General features: G+C 49.3%; 1 protein-coding gene across 4 annotated transcripts; it reads left to right on the top strand.

The window, feature by feature from the left end:
• The first annotated feature begins 405 nt into the window (after positions 1-405).
• Positions 406-19,057, top strand: LOC147019159 (uncharacterized). Of its 4 annotated transcripts, XM_085899482.1 has the most exons (7): positions 406-1,752; positions 3,052-3,179; positions 5,410-5,545; positions 5,752-5,915; positions 6,522-6,623; positions 6,899-7,051; positions 18,934-19,057. In XM_085899482.1, the coding sequence occupies exons 1-5, from the start codon at positions 1,350-1,352 to the stop codon at positions 6,558-6,560; spliced, it is 870 nt and encodes a 289-aa protein (XP_085755608.1). In that variant the 5' UTR covers positions 406-1,349; the 3' UTR covers positions 6,561-6,623; positions 6,899-7,051; positions 18,934-19,057. The 4 variants fall into 4 exon arrangements, with proteins under 4 accessions (XP_085755608.1, XP_085755607.1, XP_085755606.1 ...); XM_085899481.1 differs by having other exon boundaries at positions 6,522-7,051; XM_085899480.1 differs by having other exon boundaries at positions 5,752-6,623.
• The last annotated feature ends 645 nt before the right edge of the window (positions 19,058-19,702 follow it).

Here is a 19,702-nt window from a genome sequence, read left to right as displayed (position 1 = left end):
ATTCCATCACCTTGCTGATGATTGGGAGAAAGCTGATTGGTGTGTAGTTTCAGGGATCTGTTTTTGCACCTTTTTATGCAGGGCAGTAATGTTTGCCGATTTCCAAGCAGATGGCAGATGACCTTGAGCAAATGAGAGGGTGAATAGAACAGAGAGAGGGTGAGCAAGAGCAGAAGAGCAGGTTTTGAGGACACGTGGGCTGATTCCGTCTGGATCGGTTGCAGAATCTCAGTCGAGGTTTGACAACAAGCTCTCCACTTTGTCAGGAGAAAAGGATGCAGAGTCCAGGGACAGTTGGGTGTCACTGGGTAAGGTGGGTAGAGATAGTGATGGGTTTTGGACACAAGATTGAGCTGCAAACACCTAGTTTAGACATTCAGCCTTTTCACGTGCGGTATCAGCAGTGCGGCCATTTGAGGTCAGGGAGGGGATGGAGGGGGAACATACACCAGAAACAGATTTGATTAGACGCCACCAGGATTTTTAGGAGCGAGAGAGATTTGAGAGTTCAGACTTGAGATTAGAAAGATGTTGTTTTCTGGCTCTATGGGGGTAGATACACACTTGTTCCGAGCTTCATGGAAGGAACTGAGATTACCCTCAGTTAGATTTGCATTCCTTGAGGTGAAGGCAAGTTGTTTCAGGACAACTACCTCTCCACAAGCTTCAGTGAACCAAGGGCGGGAGGAAGGGTACGACAACTGAAGACGAGAGGGGATAAATCTGTGAGATTAAACTTCACCACAAGCTTCACACCTGATGCCTTACGAAGGTGTATTGAACGCATCAAAATCTGTGCTCATTAAGGGGGTCTATTGGGGCGGTTTGATCCGCCCCTCGCCCCTACCCCTCACAAATAGGTTGACCACAACCTTCACCACCCATGATGTACCAAAGTGTATTCACGGCATTAAATAAAATCAGGGTCTGGGGGGGTCGAAGGGGGGATTGAGTGACTGTTGCTCCTGATCCAGGTGAGCTTCAGGTCGCCCGGTCCTATTTATTTGTTTATTTATCTATATGCTTCAACAAGTAAACAACTACTGAACCAAATCCCCCAGATTTTGAATGTCCCCTCAGGGTCCCCAAGTATGGTTCGTGTTTGGGTCACACATCTGGGGGAGGGGGTACAGGGTTGAGGGGAAGACCCCAATTTTCTCGGTGTAAATGTGTATCGTATCGAGTCCCCGATGGTCGCCGGTATTACATACCATGTTGTGTGAAGAAAATTTCAACCATTTAACAACAAACATTCGGGTGATGTTGAAATGTGAGTGAGAAAAACGGGAAATTTTGAGCCAAGTGAGAGATAAACACGAAACATGTCTCGTATTTTATAATTTTACACAATGGAGACTCGTTCAGTGTGGGCAGGTTTCTGTGACCAAACGTTTTGTTTCTTGTTCACCGTTCACAGCTCATCTGTTCCTGAGGTGCCGAAACCACCAAAGGTAAAACGGACAAAAAAGTGGTGGCAGTTGGGACGAAGAAATCGCAGCAAGAAGGATCTTTCAAAGGGAAGAAACGATGTTGGATCTTCCAATGTCGATCCTGCTTCTCCGAACCAAACAGAAGATACACCTGGATCAACACCGCAAGGTGTTCGGGAGGGAGAACCAACCACGCCCACCCCAGCACAACAGACCACGCCCACCCCAACACAACAGACCACGCCCCCCAACACGTCGTCGCCGTGTCCTCCTCCTCCATCTCCATCATCGATTGATTACCTCAGACCATCTTCATCCAAAAGTACAAACACCCTTTCTCTCCCTCTCTCCATGTAAAACTGTGTTGATAATTACTTTTTCACTCGAGTCGTGAATCTCCTGAATATTTCCTCCATTTTCTGAATGTCGAGACGTGAATCATGACTTGTTTAACCCTCTTCACGATCCTGGAACCTCCTTGGTGAGGAAAACGATGGATGTTTCACACAACGTGTCTCCAGTGTGGACTCGAACTGGTTGATAGTAGTTTGATTGATGACGTTTCCCGGTAGTTCGTCTCCACCACAACTACCAACAATCTACGAGGTGTTTGTTCTTCTTTCCACCTCCTCCGGTATCACAGGGGAAGGTTTGTTGCTCCTGTGGGGTTTGTTTCTCCAATCCGAGACCCCAATTTGTGTGTTTTCCCACAGAGTTTCTTACACCCCGAGGAGAACTAAACCTCCATCTTGAAAAAGAAGAGATAATTCTTCCTTCTCTCTCAACACTCCCAATCTCTGGGCTGTATCAATGTCTGAGCTTTATCTCGGAGCCGACAGGGACTTTGGGAATTAAATTTTACATCAACAATGGGAATACAAAGTGGGCCGGGGTGACATGGGGGTTTTTTGACCTTGACCTATTTTTAAGTTCGTGACACAATTATGAACATTTAAACTTGTTTCACAAAACCTCGATTTAGGTTTGTCTGTTCAGAACGAAATTGCCTTCCCCAGATCGCCTCGACTCCACAAGGAGTCACATTTACATTTAATTTACATCGTGTCGCTCCGGGTCAAAGGTCAAGTTCACATGGTGGTCTTAAAAAAATTAACTGGTTTGTTTGTCATCTCTCAATTTTGAGAATGCGGGATCACTCAGACCACTTGGCCTTCCAAGATATTCTCACATCATCACAGTGTACCTGCACTGAAGTTGTACACCTGGTATTTGATTTGTGTCCTTGACCTACTTTTTTGCGTTGTCACCTAATTCATGAAAAACACCTTTTTGATCAGAACTTGAATAATTTTCCTCCGATTTTAATAATGTTAAGTTTCATGTGTGGATTGTCGATGGAGACACGTTTTATTCTTTTACACTCCATCCATAAATGGTGAAGGTCAAGGTCATGTGGTGGTCACAAAAAATATGGCCGTCACTGGATAAAGGGAAAGTTGTGCGGCAGATATCAAGTTTAAATTGATGATGGGTTCGACCACAACACGTGAAAATCAGTGTTCCACACCCACCGGGACCGTCAATGTTATCCTGGCAATGGAAAACTTCTCTGAACCATTTTTTTTTAATGTTTGCCTGAAACAGTTGTTGATATCCGCAGGTAACGGTCAAGATGTGTGTAATGATAACGAAGAACCTGCTGGGAAAGAAAACATGCAGATCCAAGGTGATGGTGATGTATGTGATGAGCCAGGTGACAAGGTGAAGATCATGGTGGACATGCCAAAGGTATTTGATGATGATGTTTTCGGGAAAATCAAGATAACAGTTTGAATTTCAATGTTAACAGTTTCAAACTTGTCTCCCTCCTCTAAAAGCTGGTGGTGTCTTGTTCCATCTGTATCTGGTGGATGCTCCCCCTCCATCCCTTTCCTCACTTCAAATGTCACCACAGCTCTCTGTGCTTGTGAGAAAGATGAATGCCTCAATTCTGTGTTTGCTTCGAAATTTTGCATCTCCAGCCCCTCACACTCGGTACCCATCCTTCCCTGTTGTCCCCAACTGCCTGTACTCTGTGTCTTTTGCATCTGAGAAGGTGGAGAAGGTTGTGCAACCCTCGACTCTGGCTCTGCAATGGGACCCAATGGCATCATCTCATGTGTCCTAAAATCCTGCTCTGCTGCTCTTCCCCCATCCTCCATCCGCCATTTTCACCATATCATTTACTCTGGGTCATCTTTCATCTGCTTCGAAATCCACCAACATCACTGCATTCCATAAAAAAGGTGGAAAAACTGATCCCCTTAACTACAGACCTCTCATCTTACTTCTAATCACCATCAAGGTCATGGAATCCACAATCTCTGTTGATATGAAATCCTTTCTTTTCTCCAACAACCTCATCATCACAAATTTGTTGCAGATGAGGTCACTTCACCTTGGACTTGCTGATTTTACTCTTCCAACAATGGACAGAGACCCTCAATGTCAGACGTGAGATCAGGGCCGTCTCTCTGGACAAATCTTGTGCTTTTAGTACAGTCTGGCATCCGGCCTTACTTTCCAAACTGTCTTCCTCTCACATCCATGGCCAACTCCACACATGGCTTACTGACTTCCTCTGCTCTCGGAGCCAAGGTGTGGCTCTTCCTGGAATCCTTTCATCTCCTCTCCCTGTCAAGACTGGAGTGCCCGAAGGCAGTGTTCAGGGTCCAGTCCTATTCCTGGTCTTTAATGATCTCTCTGACTCTCTTGAAAATGTTCTTTGTTTGTTTTCTGTTGACTCCACCCTCTGCCGTGACATCCCTCATCCTTCATACAGGCAAGCTGCAACCTCTTCAATCTCTTCAGACCATGAGAAAATCACAAGCTGGTCAAACACTTGACTCTGGCTTGACTTGTGTGGTCCAGTGTTTGGCCAATACTCTGGATGTGCTGACCTACTTTCTTGGGATATTTCTAAAAATCCTGACAATTCTCACACTCTCTCCATCTCTTTCAGAAAGGACTGTCTGGCAATCCAACCCCCCCTTCCCCTTATCTACTTTCTTAACAATCATCTTGAAGACGTTTGGTCATTCAAACTCCTGGGTCTCACTATCAGCCATGATCTTTCTTGGGCAAACCACATTTCAAAGTTGGGGTGCAAAGCGAGCTGCCGACTGGGCATCCTCCGTCGTCGAAAGTCCTTCCTTCCACAGCTTAATGGAGTAATGCTCTCTCCTCTGGCTGGCTCCTCTGCCGCAGACCTTGCTCACCTTGACACAGGAGATCCCAAGGCCTTCAAGGTTCTTGGAATCTCCCACGATGAAGCAGTGTCACGGTCTATCACCACGCCATCACTCACAGGTCATTGATCTCTCTCTCTCTCTCTCTCTCTCTCTCTCTCTCTCTCTCTCTCTCTCTCTCTCTCTCTCTCATCAACCGTGTCCTCACTGGTCTTGCACCCTCTGCTCCTTCCGTGCTTTGTCCCTCAAGGATTCTGCAGGGCAAACACGGTCCATTAAACCACCAACCCCATTCTGATTAAATTACCTACATTCCAGGATCACTGCTCACCACCACTCATTTGTGCCTCTTTTCTCCCACCTCAAGAACCAACTTCCACATTATATTCAATCTTCCCACCACCTCTTCAGGACAGCTGTTCACCACCATCTCAGATCATCCCCAATTCAAAACCATGATCTTTTCTGTCCTCTCGAACACACCCCAATCTTTCGTTTTTAGAAATTTCATCAATCCTCCGTCCTATCTCATCTGTTCCTTTTGTCCCTCTGTGTCCTGATCCGTTCAGTGTACTAATTCTACTCTTGCACGAGCCTTGATTATGTATTCACAAAAATGAATTATCTTTGGTGACAGCCATACAACATGTAGAATGTGTTGGGAATAGACAAGAAAACAGTTGTCAGAGGAAGGACAATGAAGTTTGTGCTTGTGTTGGGAATGAGGACAATAAATGTATTATGTCACTCCACTCAACCTTCTTTCTATCCTCCCTCTCTCTGCATTACAGCATCAATCCATGAAAGATGACACCTTCCGTTATCCCGTCGGTTTCATTGGCCTGAAAAATCCGTTCCTGTTGTGCTACTTGAATTGTGTGGTCCAGTGTTTGGCCAATACTCCGGATGTGCTGGCCTACTTTATTGGTAAGTTCATCACCAAGCAGGGTCTTGCCCTTGTTTCTCTTCACAACAATGTGGAGTTTGAAATGTATTTGAGTGGAGATTGGTGATTTTCATCAGTGATCCCAGTGACACAGCAAACCCAGCACAACAGCAAGGTCTGAACAAGATCAGGAAACGTCGTTGTCTGCTCTTCCGTTCACTGTCCTCTTTTGTCATACCTCCGGCAGGAATGAACTTTGACAGTGATGACTTTGGAAACCTAACAACGTTCTTCAGTCAACTCCTCACGGCCATTTGGAACAAGGACAAGTTCTCTGTTAATGGTAAAGTCCTGAAATTGTTCACCAACAAGAAAAAGACGGACTACTTTGTTAATCCAGTGTACTTCATGGTGAGCTCGGAATCCTTTTGTTTTTTCATTCACTTTCACCGACAAGTTATCTTTTTACCTTCACCAAAGTGGAGGGTATTGCATTTGGTTCCATGTGTTTGTTTCTTTGAAACTTCGCAAAAAATTTTTTTGCCAAGTATGTTGGTCTGCAGCGTTTATCTGTTTGTCTGTCTGTGTCTCACACGATTTTTTGGCCACAGTTTTCAGGCAATCATTCTGAATTTTTTGGTGAATAAGTGACCGACCAAAAAGAGCAATGCACAATTTTATTGAAGATCTGAATCCTAATATGGATCCGGATACGAGAATTTTTCAAGTGATTCTTCACCATTGAGAGATCGGGCAAAAACGAGATGTAGCATGAATGATATCTCAAGTTAAGGACGGATTCGGTCGAAACTTGGTGGACACATTGGGTGTGTGACGAGGATGAAGAGTCTCGATTTTGGTTCAGGACGGGATCCAGATCTGGGCTATCAGTGGGATACGAAACGTGAACTCTTTAGCCTGGCGGAGGTCTGCGCTCTGCGGAGTGCCATTTCATTTTGCCAAGTGTCGCTCTGTGAGTGATTTTTCATTTGTTCGTTTGTCTGTTTCTCTGCACAGAATGTGCTAACGTTGGCCACCATCACCACCTCGTGGTAGCCAGTCGGACACATTCTCTTTTTTTTCAACCAAGTGCAGCGAGAATGTGTGTGCAATTATAATGTGAGTACGTCTATAAAGTATGTACAATTGGAATGTGAGAACGTCCACAGAATACGTACCATAAAACCACACGGAACAAGTCTGGATGAGGGTTTGCAATCTTTCCTTGTTCTCGATATTCATTGTGATTAGATTAAAAGTTCCAAATTTATAACAGATTCATACAGATGAATGTAAAAAACATGGCATTGATTAAAATATTACTTATTCCATCAACAATTATAAGCTCCACCTGTTCAACAGCTTGTGTCCATTCAATCCCTTGTTCATAACAGGAGGCGATGTGCAAGGTGGCCCCCGACTTCAATGATGGGGAGCAGCATGATGCCCAAGAATGTCTGATGGTCATTCTTGATAAACTCCATGAAGAACTGAACCAAGTTCCTCCGTGCCACTGCAATATCGACTTGCTCCATCTTCCTGACAGTGTAACTATGAATTTCCACCCTTCATCAATTACAAAATGGGAACCGTGGTGTCTGTCCGTGGGTTCGTCTTATTCCCGTTTCTGGTGGCCACTGTGCTTGAAAAGCTGAGCACGCATTCAAAGATAAATATTCAACCAGAAAAAGAGCATGATGACAAACTAGATACATTTTAAACATATTGTTACGGATTCGCGCCCGCCGGCGTGCTGACGGCCACGTAACTCGAATCGCGGCACGTCGCTCACCGGACGGACAATCCAGTCGTGACCCTCTCGGACTAACGCCGGGAACCAGTCACGGGTGGACCTTTCGGTCTCACCGCGATCGAGCCAATCAGCCCCCGCGTGGGATAGGGTTGCTCGCCAAATTCGACCTACCTAAGTACCCACGCGGAGGGTAGACCGGGCGATCGCACCTCGCCGCAGGTCGACTTCGGACACGGGCCACTTAAGCGACCCGTTCCGTACTATCAGAATAACCGAGCGGTGTTATCGTCGACCTCGACGGTTCGATTAATTATCGGGCGTATTCAGCCCACTACCAACCCTTTACGTGAAGCAAGATGAGGATTCAATGAAGGAAATGACGAAGCGAAGCGGGAAACAGTTCAACACAAAGCACATTTATTCGCGACGAACGGAAAGCACACATTCAATTCCACCAAAAGCACACAGAAAAGACACAATGCAATTTACACAAAAAGCAAATGTAAAAGCGAAAACACAATGCAGATCTAATACCGACTACCGAGCACACGGCAACACTTATACAATTCTACTTCACAGACGGCGCCGACAACACATACCCAAAACCAAGGAAAAGAATACCCTCAAGGATGAGGCGGGCCTGAGGCCGAGACCGGGTCGCGCCTACCCGTCTGGTGATGAGACGCGGAGCGGCGATGGCGCCTCAACTCCGCGGGCCTCGCGGGCAGTGTCTGGTAGGGGGTGGGAAAGGGGCCCCCTTGGTCGCACTATCTCAGCGCGGGGGGAAACAGGAGGGGGTTGCTGATGCTCGGGGTATAGAGGATTTTTATTATCCCGCAACGAGCGTCTCCACCTCGGCCAGGTCGCGCTGTCGGCCTCCCAGGGGTGCAGCTCCCTGCACGACGCGAGCACCCCCTCGTCTGCCCTCGCCGCCTCTCCACAGCTCCGTCCCCTCCGCTCCGACTCCAACACACGACGCCGACCAGCTCCTTCTTGCCAACTCCACCGCCCGCGAAGTCTTGACTCTCTGTTTCCGACTCTCCTACTCTCCTACTCTCCGCCTCTGGACTCTCCTACTCTCCTAGTCTCCGCCTCTGGACTCTCCTACTCTCCTACTCTCCGCCTCTGGACTCTCCTACTCTCCTACTCTCCGCCTCTGGACTCTCCTACTCTCCTACTCTCCGCCTCTGGACTCTCCTACTCTCCGCCTCTGGACTCTCTGGACTGACGAACACGGTCCTTTTATCAGCCCCGTAGCTTCGCCCTCTCATCTTTGACCCCCTCCCTTCGACCTTTCACCTCGCTCCCCATTGGCCCGAGAAAAAGTGGGCGTGAAGGCTTTTTGATACATAAATTTGCATATATCGATCGCCCTGGGGGCGGGGCCAATTCGCCCCTCGCTCACCGATTGGACGGCAAAAAGTGGGCGTGTGTCGTTTTTGATCCGTTTTTGAAGCACAAAATCCGTGATTTTGTACACGCTGTTCAGCGCGCGCCCTGCACGAGTCCAACACCGGTACCCACAGCGGGGCAAGAACGGTGGCGATGCGACGGTTGCGAGGTGTGACGCGAAGGTCGTGGCGGTTGTGGTGAAGCGGCGTTGTGGTTGGTGGTTGATGTTGTGATTGTGGTGGTAATCATGGCGGTTGGTCCAAAATAAAGATAGCAAAAGAAAAACGGCTATCCTGAAGAGTCGCAGCACGCATAAATGACATGTATTCCCACTAGACAACGGATTTGGGCCTAACTACACATGTACTTACCGAGATATCTCACCTAAGGGACCTGAATGGTGGTTTGCGAATTTGGTAACCACAACGCTACCCCCTCCCCTTTTTACAGACTCGTCCTGAGTCGTCAAATTTTCGTGTGCCATCATGTGTAGTTTTCCCCTTGTACATTTTACCGACGGATCCCTGAGTGCGAGATTCATGGTATTCGTGTCCCCAAAATAAATAACCTGAGGGCTGCGTAACTATCTAAACAAACTCACTCACACGGACGACTTAAATAAAATTGCCGGCGCTAAGACATACATGCCGGGGGCGCACTCATATTTACAGTACATCTTAACCTTAACTTACAAATTTTACACTAAACCATGGCCCAGGATCATTGAACTCTGCACAAAGAAAAGCAGTTAGCAGGGAGCCAGGCTGCCCGCATGCAGTCTCTGGCTCAAAACAATGCAGGTGACAGGGAACGTGGCTGGCTGCTCACACGCAGTCCAAGGCCTTCCCTTTTGAACTGAACGCAGTGAACCACAACGGTGCATGGGCTGCACAAACGCAGTCTCCGTGCCAGCTCAAGTGGCACACGCAATGAACACAACGAATGGATGGATGAATGGATGGACGCAAACACGGTGCACGGGCCGCCACTGCAGGCCCGTGTTGTAGCTGCCAACAGGGCAGTTCTTGCAGCTTGCAAACTGTTGCTTTCTGATCCTGGCGCACATGGAAACGAACAGGGGGGGGGGGGCAAAGCAAAAATTGAACGGGGCTGGTGAACGTGGGCAGTGGGCATGGCATGGCAAAGGCAGCAGGCAAACACAACCCGCAGAAGAAGGCCACTGCAGGCAAACACAGCCAGCAGATGAACTGGCCGGCACAGGCCTTGAAGAAAAACAGCCAGCAGATGAACTGGCCGGCACAGGCCTTGCAGAAAAACAGCCAGCCGGCAGACGATCCAGCCGGCACAGGCCTTGCAGCTAAGCAGCTGCAGATGAAGCTGGCCAGCCTTTGCCGTTCAGTGGAGGTTGGTGGAGGGAGTGCGGTGGTGCTGGCCACTTGGACCTACCTACCTGTCTCCCTCCCAACCCATCGCCTTTGCCTGTCACTGTACATACCCACTCCCTTAATTTGTCAAACCCCAATTTAGCCCCAACTTAATTTTTTTCTGTTGTTTTTATTTTTACTCCCCCACTATAAATCGTCCCCTAACCCCCTTTATCGTCCTTGTTCGGCTAACCTATCCTGTCACCTAGCCTACTCCCAACCCCTACGTTCCCTTCCCGGAGGGGAACAAGGGAGAGCTAACGTCCTGTGTCGAGGCCCAACGAAGCCTCAGAATGGCCTCCCCAGAGTTCGGCGATCTATAACCAAAGTGGGTCCAGCGGCCCACAACGACAGCGAGGGGATGGATGGTGCGGAGGGGTACACTTCCTAATCTACCCTATCCATTTAACTGTTAAACTACCCCGGGGCTTTCAACAAGCGCCTCTCGCTTAAACTATTGGTTCTAACAACCCAGATTCCCGTCGCCTGTGTTGGTGTCCTTACAATTTCGGGCCTCGCCCCCCCAATTTTCTCTCCGTGCCCTCACACGGTCTCCTGGCTGGGACACGTGGCTCCCTTTGGCAGGCACGACCCTCTGCCGAATTTCCCGCTATGGCACCCCCGGGCACTACACTGCCTCCGAGCCTACCAGCTCCCTAACACCGGGGAGTGCCCCCCATGGCACCTCCCCTGAAACGCACACGTGGCAGGCCGGCCTCCCGGGCCCCTTTCCGAGGGTCACCCGTGCCCACAACACTGCCCACGCGGCTAATGGCGCCCCGGGCCCCCACACCAAGCAGGCGCACCCGTGCCCACTACTCTATCCCGGCCCCCCATGGACCCTTGGCCTACCACGGCCGACTAGCCTGGTGCCCGGGGTACCCACTCAGCGATACTCACCTTTCGCAGCCACGCTCCCAAGCCCGTCAACAGGGCTCCTGCACCCCTCCAAATGGGTCTCGAGCCTACATTCCCACCAACAACAAAACGACCTCCATTTTTCAATTTGACTAACCCAGCTAACTCACTCTACACTGACCCCGGGGTCCCTTGGGCGGGAGTCACTCCTCCCCCCAATCACTCATCGCACCATGCATTCCCCATTCGCTCCACTCACACAGACCCGCTGGCCTCACTCACTCAACATGTACACGTACTCGCCTCACCACTCTTTAACCCACTCACCGCTGAACTCTGCCATCCTTCTAACTCCCTCCCCTAACTAACTCGTGCTCCCACGTCGTCCCTTATACTACAGCACGTTCCTTTTAACCTACGTAGCTAAACTACATCCCCACTACACATCCAAAGTCTGTCTCTGTCTCCTAAATCAAAAAATCATTTTATTTCCCAACCTAAATCTGGCTACAATCCCTCTAACTAATCCATTCCACGGACTCCATGAGGACTTACCCCTGCCCCATGAAGTCGGTCTAACTAAGCTAACCCTTCCCCCTAACTAGTTTCCATCCTGTGCCCAGGGTAAGGGGGTCTTTCACCCCTTGCCCAGGAATCCTGTGCACCCGAAAGTGAGGCTTGCTTTTTTTTTTTTTTTTTTTTCCATGCGCAGCACCTGCGCGGCAACTCAGAGCTCGCGCACTTTGCACCTGCCCGTGACGTCATGCAGCTGCACGTGTTCTTCGTCCCTCCTTGGACGGTACCATCCGGCAGAGATACCCCTCCTGCCGGATTCCAACCCCACGTGCAGCCATGACGTCACCGTGCGCATAAAAAAAAAACACAAGCCCCACGTCTCGAGGGGTTCCCCACGCGAACACATGTGTTTTGCCCGTTGGAGCTTAACACACACGATCGCGTGGAGAACCCGTCCGGTCCAAATCCGTTTACCTGCCTAAACTTTGTCCGTCCGCGGGATCGGCAAATCCACCGCGTGCGTTTCCGGACCGGGACTTCACTCTCGCAAGCGAGCACGTGGTGGTCTCGTGCGTTGCACAGCACGAACCTCGTGCTCCCTGCTGGGTGAACCCGGCACGGTCCGCGAAACAACTCCAGCCGCTACTCGGCTTTCTCTCCTCTGTCGCCGTCTCCGTCTCCATTCCACACACGCATACCTGCGTGTTACGACGCACACAGTCCACTCCATCACATTCACACCGGGAGACGCGGCTGCGTGCTCCCGCATGCCAACCGACATCTCCCTCTCATACCGCTCTCTCACACACACGGTCTCCCTTGCACACAGCGACCTTGCACACAGCCGTTCACTCACGCGTGCGGGGGCACTCACCCGCGGTGCCTCACTCGCACTCCGTGCCTCATCCACACACGCGGGGGCACTCAACCGCGGTGCCTCATCCACACACGCGGGGGCACTCACCCGCGGTGCCTCACCCACACTCCGTGCCTCATCCACACACACGGCCTCACTCACACACGGTGCCTCACCCACACACGGCGTGCTGGGAAGCACGCACTCCGGCACCATCGCCACCACACCACTCACACACGGGGTCGCTTCCACACACGGGGACGCACTCACACCTTGCACCACACACAGGGACAACCACACTGGGGATTCGTGTCCCCACAAGGGTCTCCGGGGCCTCTATACCCCCCAAGCTCTCCGTGCACCCGTCCACAGCACTCGTCCCCTCAACCTCGCAAAGCACGACGGAACTCACCTGGTCGTGACTCGCCTCAAGGGGGCAGACTCCCTCCCCTCGTTCCTGGAGGAGGCCATCCAGCTGCTCGCACCGGGTCCCTGCACGCTCCGCGAGCTCACCCCCATTATCCTCCACTACCTCCGTGTGTGTGTGTGTGTGCGTCACTCACCCCGTCTTCATCGTGTTTATTGGTCTCTGCTTCTTTCTGGCGTCTTTCCCTTATCTTTATGTAGGTCAACCTTGCTTTCTCTTTAAGTCGCTCCCGTCCTTCCCTGTTTTTCACTCCTTGCTCTTTCACGATCTCCGCGTACCTCATCCTTGTTTTCCGTATTAATTGTTCTTTTCTCTCCCTCGCAATTACTTTCACCTCGTCTCTTGTCTCCCGAATTACTTTTTCCTTACCCGCCTCCACCGCGGGCCTGTCAGCCGTTGCACCCCCTTCCAGCTCGTTCGTTCCGACACGTGGAGTCGCCATTTTAAGTTCCCTGCTCACGGCCTTCATGCCCGCCTGCAGGCATCGGCCCATGTTCTGCGTCTCCCCCCGCAGCTCTTTCATCTCTTCCCTCATTTGCTGTGTATTCGCATCCATCGTCGTTTTCACTTCATTTGTATTTGTATCCATCTTTTCATCCATTTTTTGTGTATTCGCATCCATCTTTTCGTTCATGCCTTTCATTTCGTTTTTCATATTCGCATCCATTTTTTCGATCATTTTCGCATTCATCTTTTCGTTCATTGCCGCCAGCATGGCGCATAGCTGGGCCATGTCGGATGCACTCAGCTGAGCCGTTTCGGCAAGGTTTGGGGAAGGGTTTTGGTGGAGAGGAGGGGGGGGGAGGTGTCATACACCGCGGCCGCTGCCGCACCCATTTCGGGCTCTGGGTTCAGTTGGGCGAGTCCGTGTTCCTGCACAATCAACATTTCCTGCTCGGGGATTCCATCCTGGACCATGGACTCTACATTACTACACATATACATTTCTAATACCCCCGGCTCCCGCTCGCCTTGAGACGCCATCTTGCTTCTCGTGAAGGGTTAATTTCGCTCGCTCGTAATTTGGAGGGAATCGGGGGTCGCTTCTCTCACCCCTGGACCGATTCCCGTGAATTTAGCCGGAGACAGGAGAGCCCGTTTACCTGTTCTCCGATACCAGTGCCGCGAGGATGGCGATGAATTTGTATCGCACGACCTGACACCAGTGTTACGGTATTCGCGCCCGCCGGCGTGCTGACGGCCACGTAACTCGAATCGCGGCACGTCGCCCACCGGACGGACAATCCAGTCGTGACCCTCTCGGACTAACGCCGGGAACCAGTCACGGGTGGACCTTTCGGTCTCACCGCGATCGAGCCAATCAGCCCCCGCGTGGGATAGGGTTGCTCGCCAAATTCGACCGACCTAAGTACCCACGCGGAGGGTAGACCGGGCGATCGCACCTCGCCGCAGGTCGACTTCGGACACGGGCCACTTAAGCGACCCGTTCCGTACTATCAGAATAACCGAGCGGTGTTATCGTCGACCTCGACGGTTCGATTAATTATCGGGCGTATTCAGCCCACTACCAACCCTTTACGTGAAGCAAGATGAGGATTCAATGAAGGAAATGACGAAGCGAAGCGGGAAACAGTTCAACACAAAGCACATTTATTCGCGACGAACGGAAAGCACACATTCAATTCCACCAAAAGCACACAGAAAAGACACAATGCAATTTACACAAAAAGCAAATGTAAAAGCGAAAACACAATGCAGATCTAATACCGACTACCGAGCACACGGCAACACTTATACAATTCTACTTCACAGACGGCGCCGACAACACATACCCAAAACCAAGGAAAAGAATACCCTCAAGGATGAGGCGGGCCTGAGGCCGAGACCGGGTCGCGCCTACCCGTCTGGTGATGAGACGCGGAGCGGCGATGGCGCCTCAACTCCGCGGGCCTCGCGGGCAGTGTCTGGTAGGGGGTGGGAAAGGGGCCCCCTTGGTCGCACTATCTCAGCGCGGGGGGAAACAGGAGGGGGTTGCTGATGCTCGGGGTATAGAGGATTTTTATTATCCCGCGACGAGCGTCTCCACCTCGGCCAGGTCGCGCTGTCGGCCTCCCAGGGATGCAGCTCCCTGCACGACGCGAGCACCCCCTCGTCTGCCCTCGCCGCCTCTCCACAGCTCCGTCCCCTCCGCTCCGACTCCAACACACGACGCCGACCAGCTCCTTCTTGCCAACTCCACCGCCCGCGAAGTCTTGACTCTCTGTTTCCGACTCTCCTACTCTCCTACTCTCCGCCTCTGGACTCTCCTACTCTCCTACTCTCCGCCTCTGGACTCTCCTACTCTCCTACTCTCCGCCTCTGGACTCTCCTACTCTCCGCCTCTGGACTCTCTGGACTGACGAACACGGTCCTTTTATCAGCCCCGTAGCTTCGCCCTCTCATCTTTGACCCCCTCCCTTCGACCTTTCACCTCGCTCCCCATTGGCCCGAGAAAAAGTGGGCGTGAAGGCTTTTTGATCCATAAATTTGCATATATCGATCGCCCTGGGGCGGGGCCAGTCGCCCTCGCTCACCGATTGGACGGCAAAAAGTGGGTGTGTGTCGTTTTTGATCCGTTTTTGAAGCACAAAATCCGTGATTTTGTACACGCTGTTCGGCGCGCGCCCTGCACGAGTCCAACACCGGCACCCACAGCGGGGCAAGAACGGTGGCGATGCGACGGTTGCGAGGTGTGACGGGAAGGTCGTGGCGGTTGTGGTGAAGCGGCGTTGTGGTTGGTGGTTGATGTTGTGATTGTGGTGGTAATCATGGCGGTTGGTCCAAAATAAAGATAGCAAAAGAAAAACGGCTATCCTGAAGAGTCGCAGCACGCATAAATGACATGTATTCCCACTAGACAACGGGTTTGGGCCTAACTACACATGTACTTACCGAGATATCTCACCTCAGGGACCTGAATGGTGGTTTGCGAATTTGGTAACCACAACAATATAAACACAACATGGAATTGGTTTGTTGAACATTGCGTGAAGATATGACCCTCAGTTTATCACCAACTTGAACAAACCATGTCTGCATTCTTTATAACAGTGGCCGATATGAACAAGTCTTTGAAGAAAGCTTGCGGTGCAAAGTCGTCATTTAATGATAGAAACGCCTCCATTTGGCATTGTCACCTGAAAAGAACGTTGAATAATAAACTTCAAAGGTTCAAAATAACCTCAAATTTAATTCTTGGTGGACTCGATGATGTAGTTCGTTCCAGTTGGAGCGTCCGTTCTGAGTCGAGGTGGTCGGTGTTTCAACCCCGGCGAAATCATTCGCAAAATCAAAGGCTTCAAACATGGTGTGTGGTGCTTCCTTGCTTGATGTCAAACATTTACAAAGGATAGAGCACATACTGGACCTACTGTCAAATGTTATGCTTGTTGTTGGCTTAATGGTTAGGGTGGTGGGGTTTGGATCCTGAGGTGCTGAGTTCAAATCGTACTCAGCTGTTAAATTAACACCAGGTGGTGGTCACTCGACCTGTCATCCTTCCGAGGTCGGCGTAATGAGTGCCAGCATGCTGGTATACTGTGTCGGAGTGGCGACCCGTCCAGGATTGTGCCCAATAGCCAAGGAGACTGCAAAAGCAGCACCAATGCTCTGCACAGAGTATGGTCCCAATCTCCTCCTCTCCTCTCCTCTCCTCGTATGTTGGCAACCATTGTACAGGCTGGACTTGCTGAATGATCTCTTTCTGTGTTGAAGTTATTTGGCCTTGGAAGGGAAGTCATTTTTGATAAGTTGCAAACCATAGTGTCTGTCCGTGCGTTTGTGTGTCTCCAGTTTACGGCGGCCACTTCCCATGTTGCCTTTGAAAACCTCAGCATTCACTTTTGAAATGCGGGAGAACAGGCATGAATAATGTTGATACCAAATTTTATTTCACATCCAGGATATTTTACTCTGTCGTTGTATAAATTGAACCAATGCCACCCGATGTTGCACCACCATTTCACAGTGGGCAGTATAAGTAGCTCAGAGCTTTGTCTCTGAGTGAAGCCAGAAGAACAACGCAATTGACATTTTAAAGTCCATGGAATAATTTAAATTGATATATTAACTCACAGAGCCGGCCCGTCGCTTCGCCGACAGAACAATTCGTCGTCGTATTAACCAAAAATTTTGGGTGAGAAGTAGGAGAAGGTGGAGAGCAGAGAGCGACAGAGAGCAGAGAGCGACAGAGAGCAGAGAGCGACAGAGAGCAGAGAGTGCAGTCGACAGAGTGGGGGAGGGTTGGAATTTTTGCAAATAACAATATAATATACATCAGGTGGAACGATGTTCATAAAATCATCAGATACACAAGATCATGCAGCTGCTGTGTGGGACGTTCACTTTGTCATATTGACTCGACGCGCCTTCTGACTGGCAAAGTCATCCACAATTTCATCAATGGACAGCTGACGCAGAAGGTCACTCTCAATGTTCATGAGTGTGAGAGAGATCAGTCTTTCCTGTCCCATCGATGTTCATTCAAACAGAGTCTTCATGCACTTCTGGGATCTACTGTCGTCTCCCTGCGGCAACAGCAGTGAATTCCACATCCTTGTTATCATCAATTCCCGTTCCCTCAGTGACATCAACTTCAGTATCATCAGCGGTCGTATCTTTAGTTTGGACTCCTTCTTCATTTTCATCTTCTGTCTGCGGCTGAGAACTTGAAGCGGACGATCCCTTGTACCACTGATCAATTGTCGGTGTCTTCGCAATGACAGCAGCAAGTCGATCTGCCTTTTCCTCGGCCATCTTCCTTTTCGCTGCGCCACTCTCATGCACACGGTGACGGTGACTGTCAGGCTTCTGACTCATTATGTCACGTGATGAAATGAAACAAAAGACAGATGTAGGAACAAAAGACAGATGCAGAACGAAACGACTTCCACATGATCAAAACATTCCTAAATCCTAAAAAAAATGACAAATATGTTGAATAAATATGGATGCTTACATTTACCTTCTATCCAGATAAAAGTTTGATAAAATCCTTCATTTCGTTGAAACTACTCAGGTTTTTTTTAATTGGATGGAAATTTTTGGCATTTATTTAAACAAAAAAAATGTGTTTTCACAATAATGTGGAGGCCCCAATTTTATGTCGGCCCTGGATCACGTGATCGACCTCCATGCAAGCAATCCACTTGCCTTGCCTCCGAAATATGGCCCTGACGAACATTTATAACATCAACAGCGTTGTTGAGACACTAACACTCGTATTCATTGCAATTGATCCACAGAGTGTCACAGACAGAACTTCCCATCATTACACCGATCTTTATCAGTCTCACATCGGGTTTGCCTTGAATGAAGACCACTGGGTTGTCAAACATCAGACCTCATGCTTGCCTTGCTGTGCAACTGCACTAGTTGTTGGTAGTTTAATTATTGAGGAATATTCATTGTTTACTGTGAGAAAATGTGGAATAATGTCGTGAGTGATCAAGAGGCAAATGAGACGAGCAATTAATTTTTCTGTTTTTTGAAGGATTAACTCGTATTTGGAGAATCACCACGTCGTTGTTGCATGAGTTGTGTATTTTTCCTTCCTGATTCACTCATCAATCTTCTTATGGTATAAAACTTGAAGGATTTAATTATTTCTGGAAATTTAAAGCTATTCCTTGCATCTCATCATTAATTCTGTCTTTCTCTTGGAAATGTATTAACACTGCAGACACTGTTGAAGGAGCTGGGAATGGATCCTCCGAAGCCCATATTGTCCTGGATCTTCTTCACATCCATCCCACCACATGTCGCCCCTGATTTTAACAGTGATCGGGAGCTGCTTGTGTTTTTACCCGACGTAATTTTGGTTATAATCTCGTCCTACACCGTCTAGCCTCGCACTCAGGTCATTCGCTCTGTGGAACCGTCTTCTCATTCAGTCTGTTTTGTTGAGAACAGAACCAAGAGCTTGCCTCGGTCTGTTTAGCATTGCTATCTGAACCAATGGCTGGTGATGCTGAGAAACCAGATTCAAATCCCATTTACTTCAGTCCTTTTGATGGATTGATGGATTTATTTAATCTGGTATTGGTGTGGTGCAGTCATGATGGGCCAAATGTCCTTGATATTACTTGGTATTCTTTGTCATATTTTCCATGTTTTTGTTTCTTGTTCTCGGTCTCAAGCTTTTCTGTTGAACGTTGGTATCATTGGAGTGCCACCATTTCCTGGCTGTTTTACTTTTTTGTGAAATGGCTGTTGCTCACACATTTGTATGTTTTGTGGAACAGGTTGCAGGAGCGAAGTCGTGGGAAAACAACAAATCGTATTTCAACAATTCCATCATTTACGACACATTTTATGGCCAACAACAAACCAAGATTACGTGTTCGAGCTGCGGCATTGTAAGTTTTTCTCACGAAATTAATTTTATTGAAAAAGTCTGACACTTTGTCTGTATGTCTGTCAGTGTATGTCTGTCCCTCATTTGCGGAACACTCTCACTGTCTCTCTGTCTATTTCATTGTCTCTCTTTCTATCTCAGTCTCTCTCTCTCTCTGTCTTCTGTCTCTCTCTCCGTCTCTCTCACTGTCGATGTCGCTCCCTCTCTCCCTCTCTCTTTTTTTTTTTTGTATACCTTGGTCGAGGCTCGTATGAGAGCAAGCACACAACTCACAGCAAGGAGGCATGAGACAAGAGGGCGGGAGTGGAAGGGACAAAACAGTGGGGAACAGACACATTAGGTGAACTGTGGAAGGGAGAGGGATGGGAATGGGACGGGGAACATGGCGAAGAGAAGATGGACATTACAATGACTTTCAGGAAGGAAAGCAGGGGAATTGAAGGAAGTGGGCTTGGGTGGATTATCGGGGGTAGAAAAGATCGAGGATTTGGATGGGGGAAGATAAGAGGTGGTGGTGAACGGCTGTTTTGAAAGCCTGGAGGGAAGAATGGGAAAGAATAGAGTGAGGAAGTTTATTCCAAAGGCGGGAAAAAAGAGGAATGAAAGTGAAGATGAGCAGTGATTCGTGATTTTGGAAGTTTTACCAGAAGGGGGTT

The sequence above is a fragment of the Eptatretus burgeri genome, chromosome 10 (assembly GCF_056783735.1).
Source record: "Eptatretus burgeri isolate ZD-2024b chromosome 10, Ebu_testis_v1, whole genome shotgun sequence".
In the NCBI taxonomy this organism is placed as follows: domain Eukaryota; kingdom Metazoa; phylum Chordata; class Myxini; order Myxiniformes; family Myxinidae; genus Eptatretus; species Eptatretus burgeri.
The sequence above is the reverse complement of the archived record's forward strand: the minus strand, read 5'-3'. Positions and strand labels throughout refer to the sequence as shown.

Coding starts and splice junctions, on each gene's coding strand:
- LOC147019159 (XM_085899480.1), top strand. CDS start 1,350: ATGGAGACTCGTTCAGTGTGGGCAGGTTTCTGTGACCAAACGTTTTGT. Junction 3,180..5,409: donor TCATGGTGGACATGCCAAAG/GTATTTGATGAT, acceptor TCTGCATTACAG/CATCAATCCATGAAAGATGA. Junction 5,546..5,751: donor TGTGCTGGCCTACTTTATTG/GTAAGTTCATCA, acceptor TACCTCCGGCAG/GAATGAACTTTGACAGTGAT.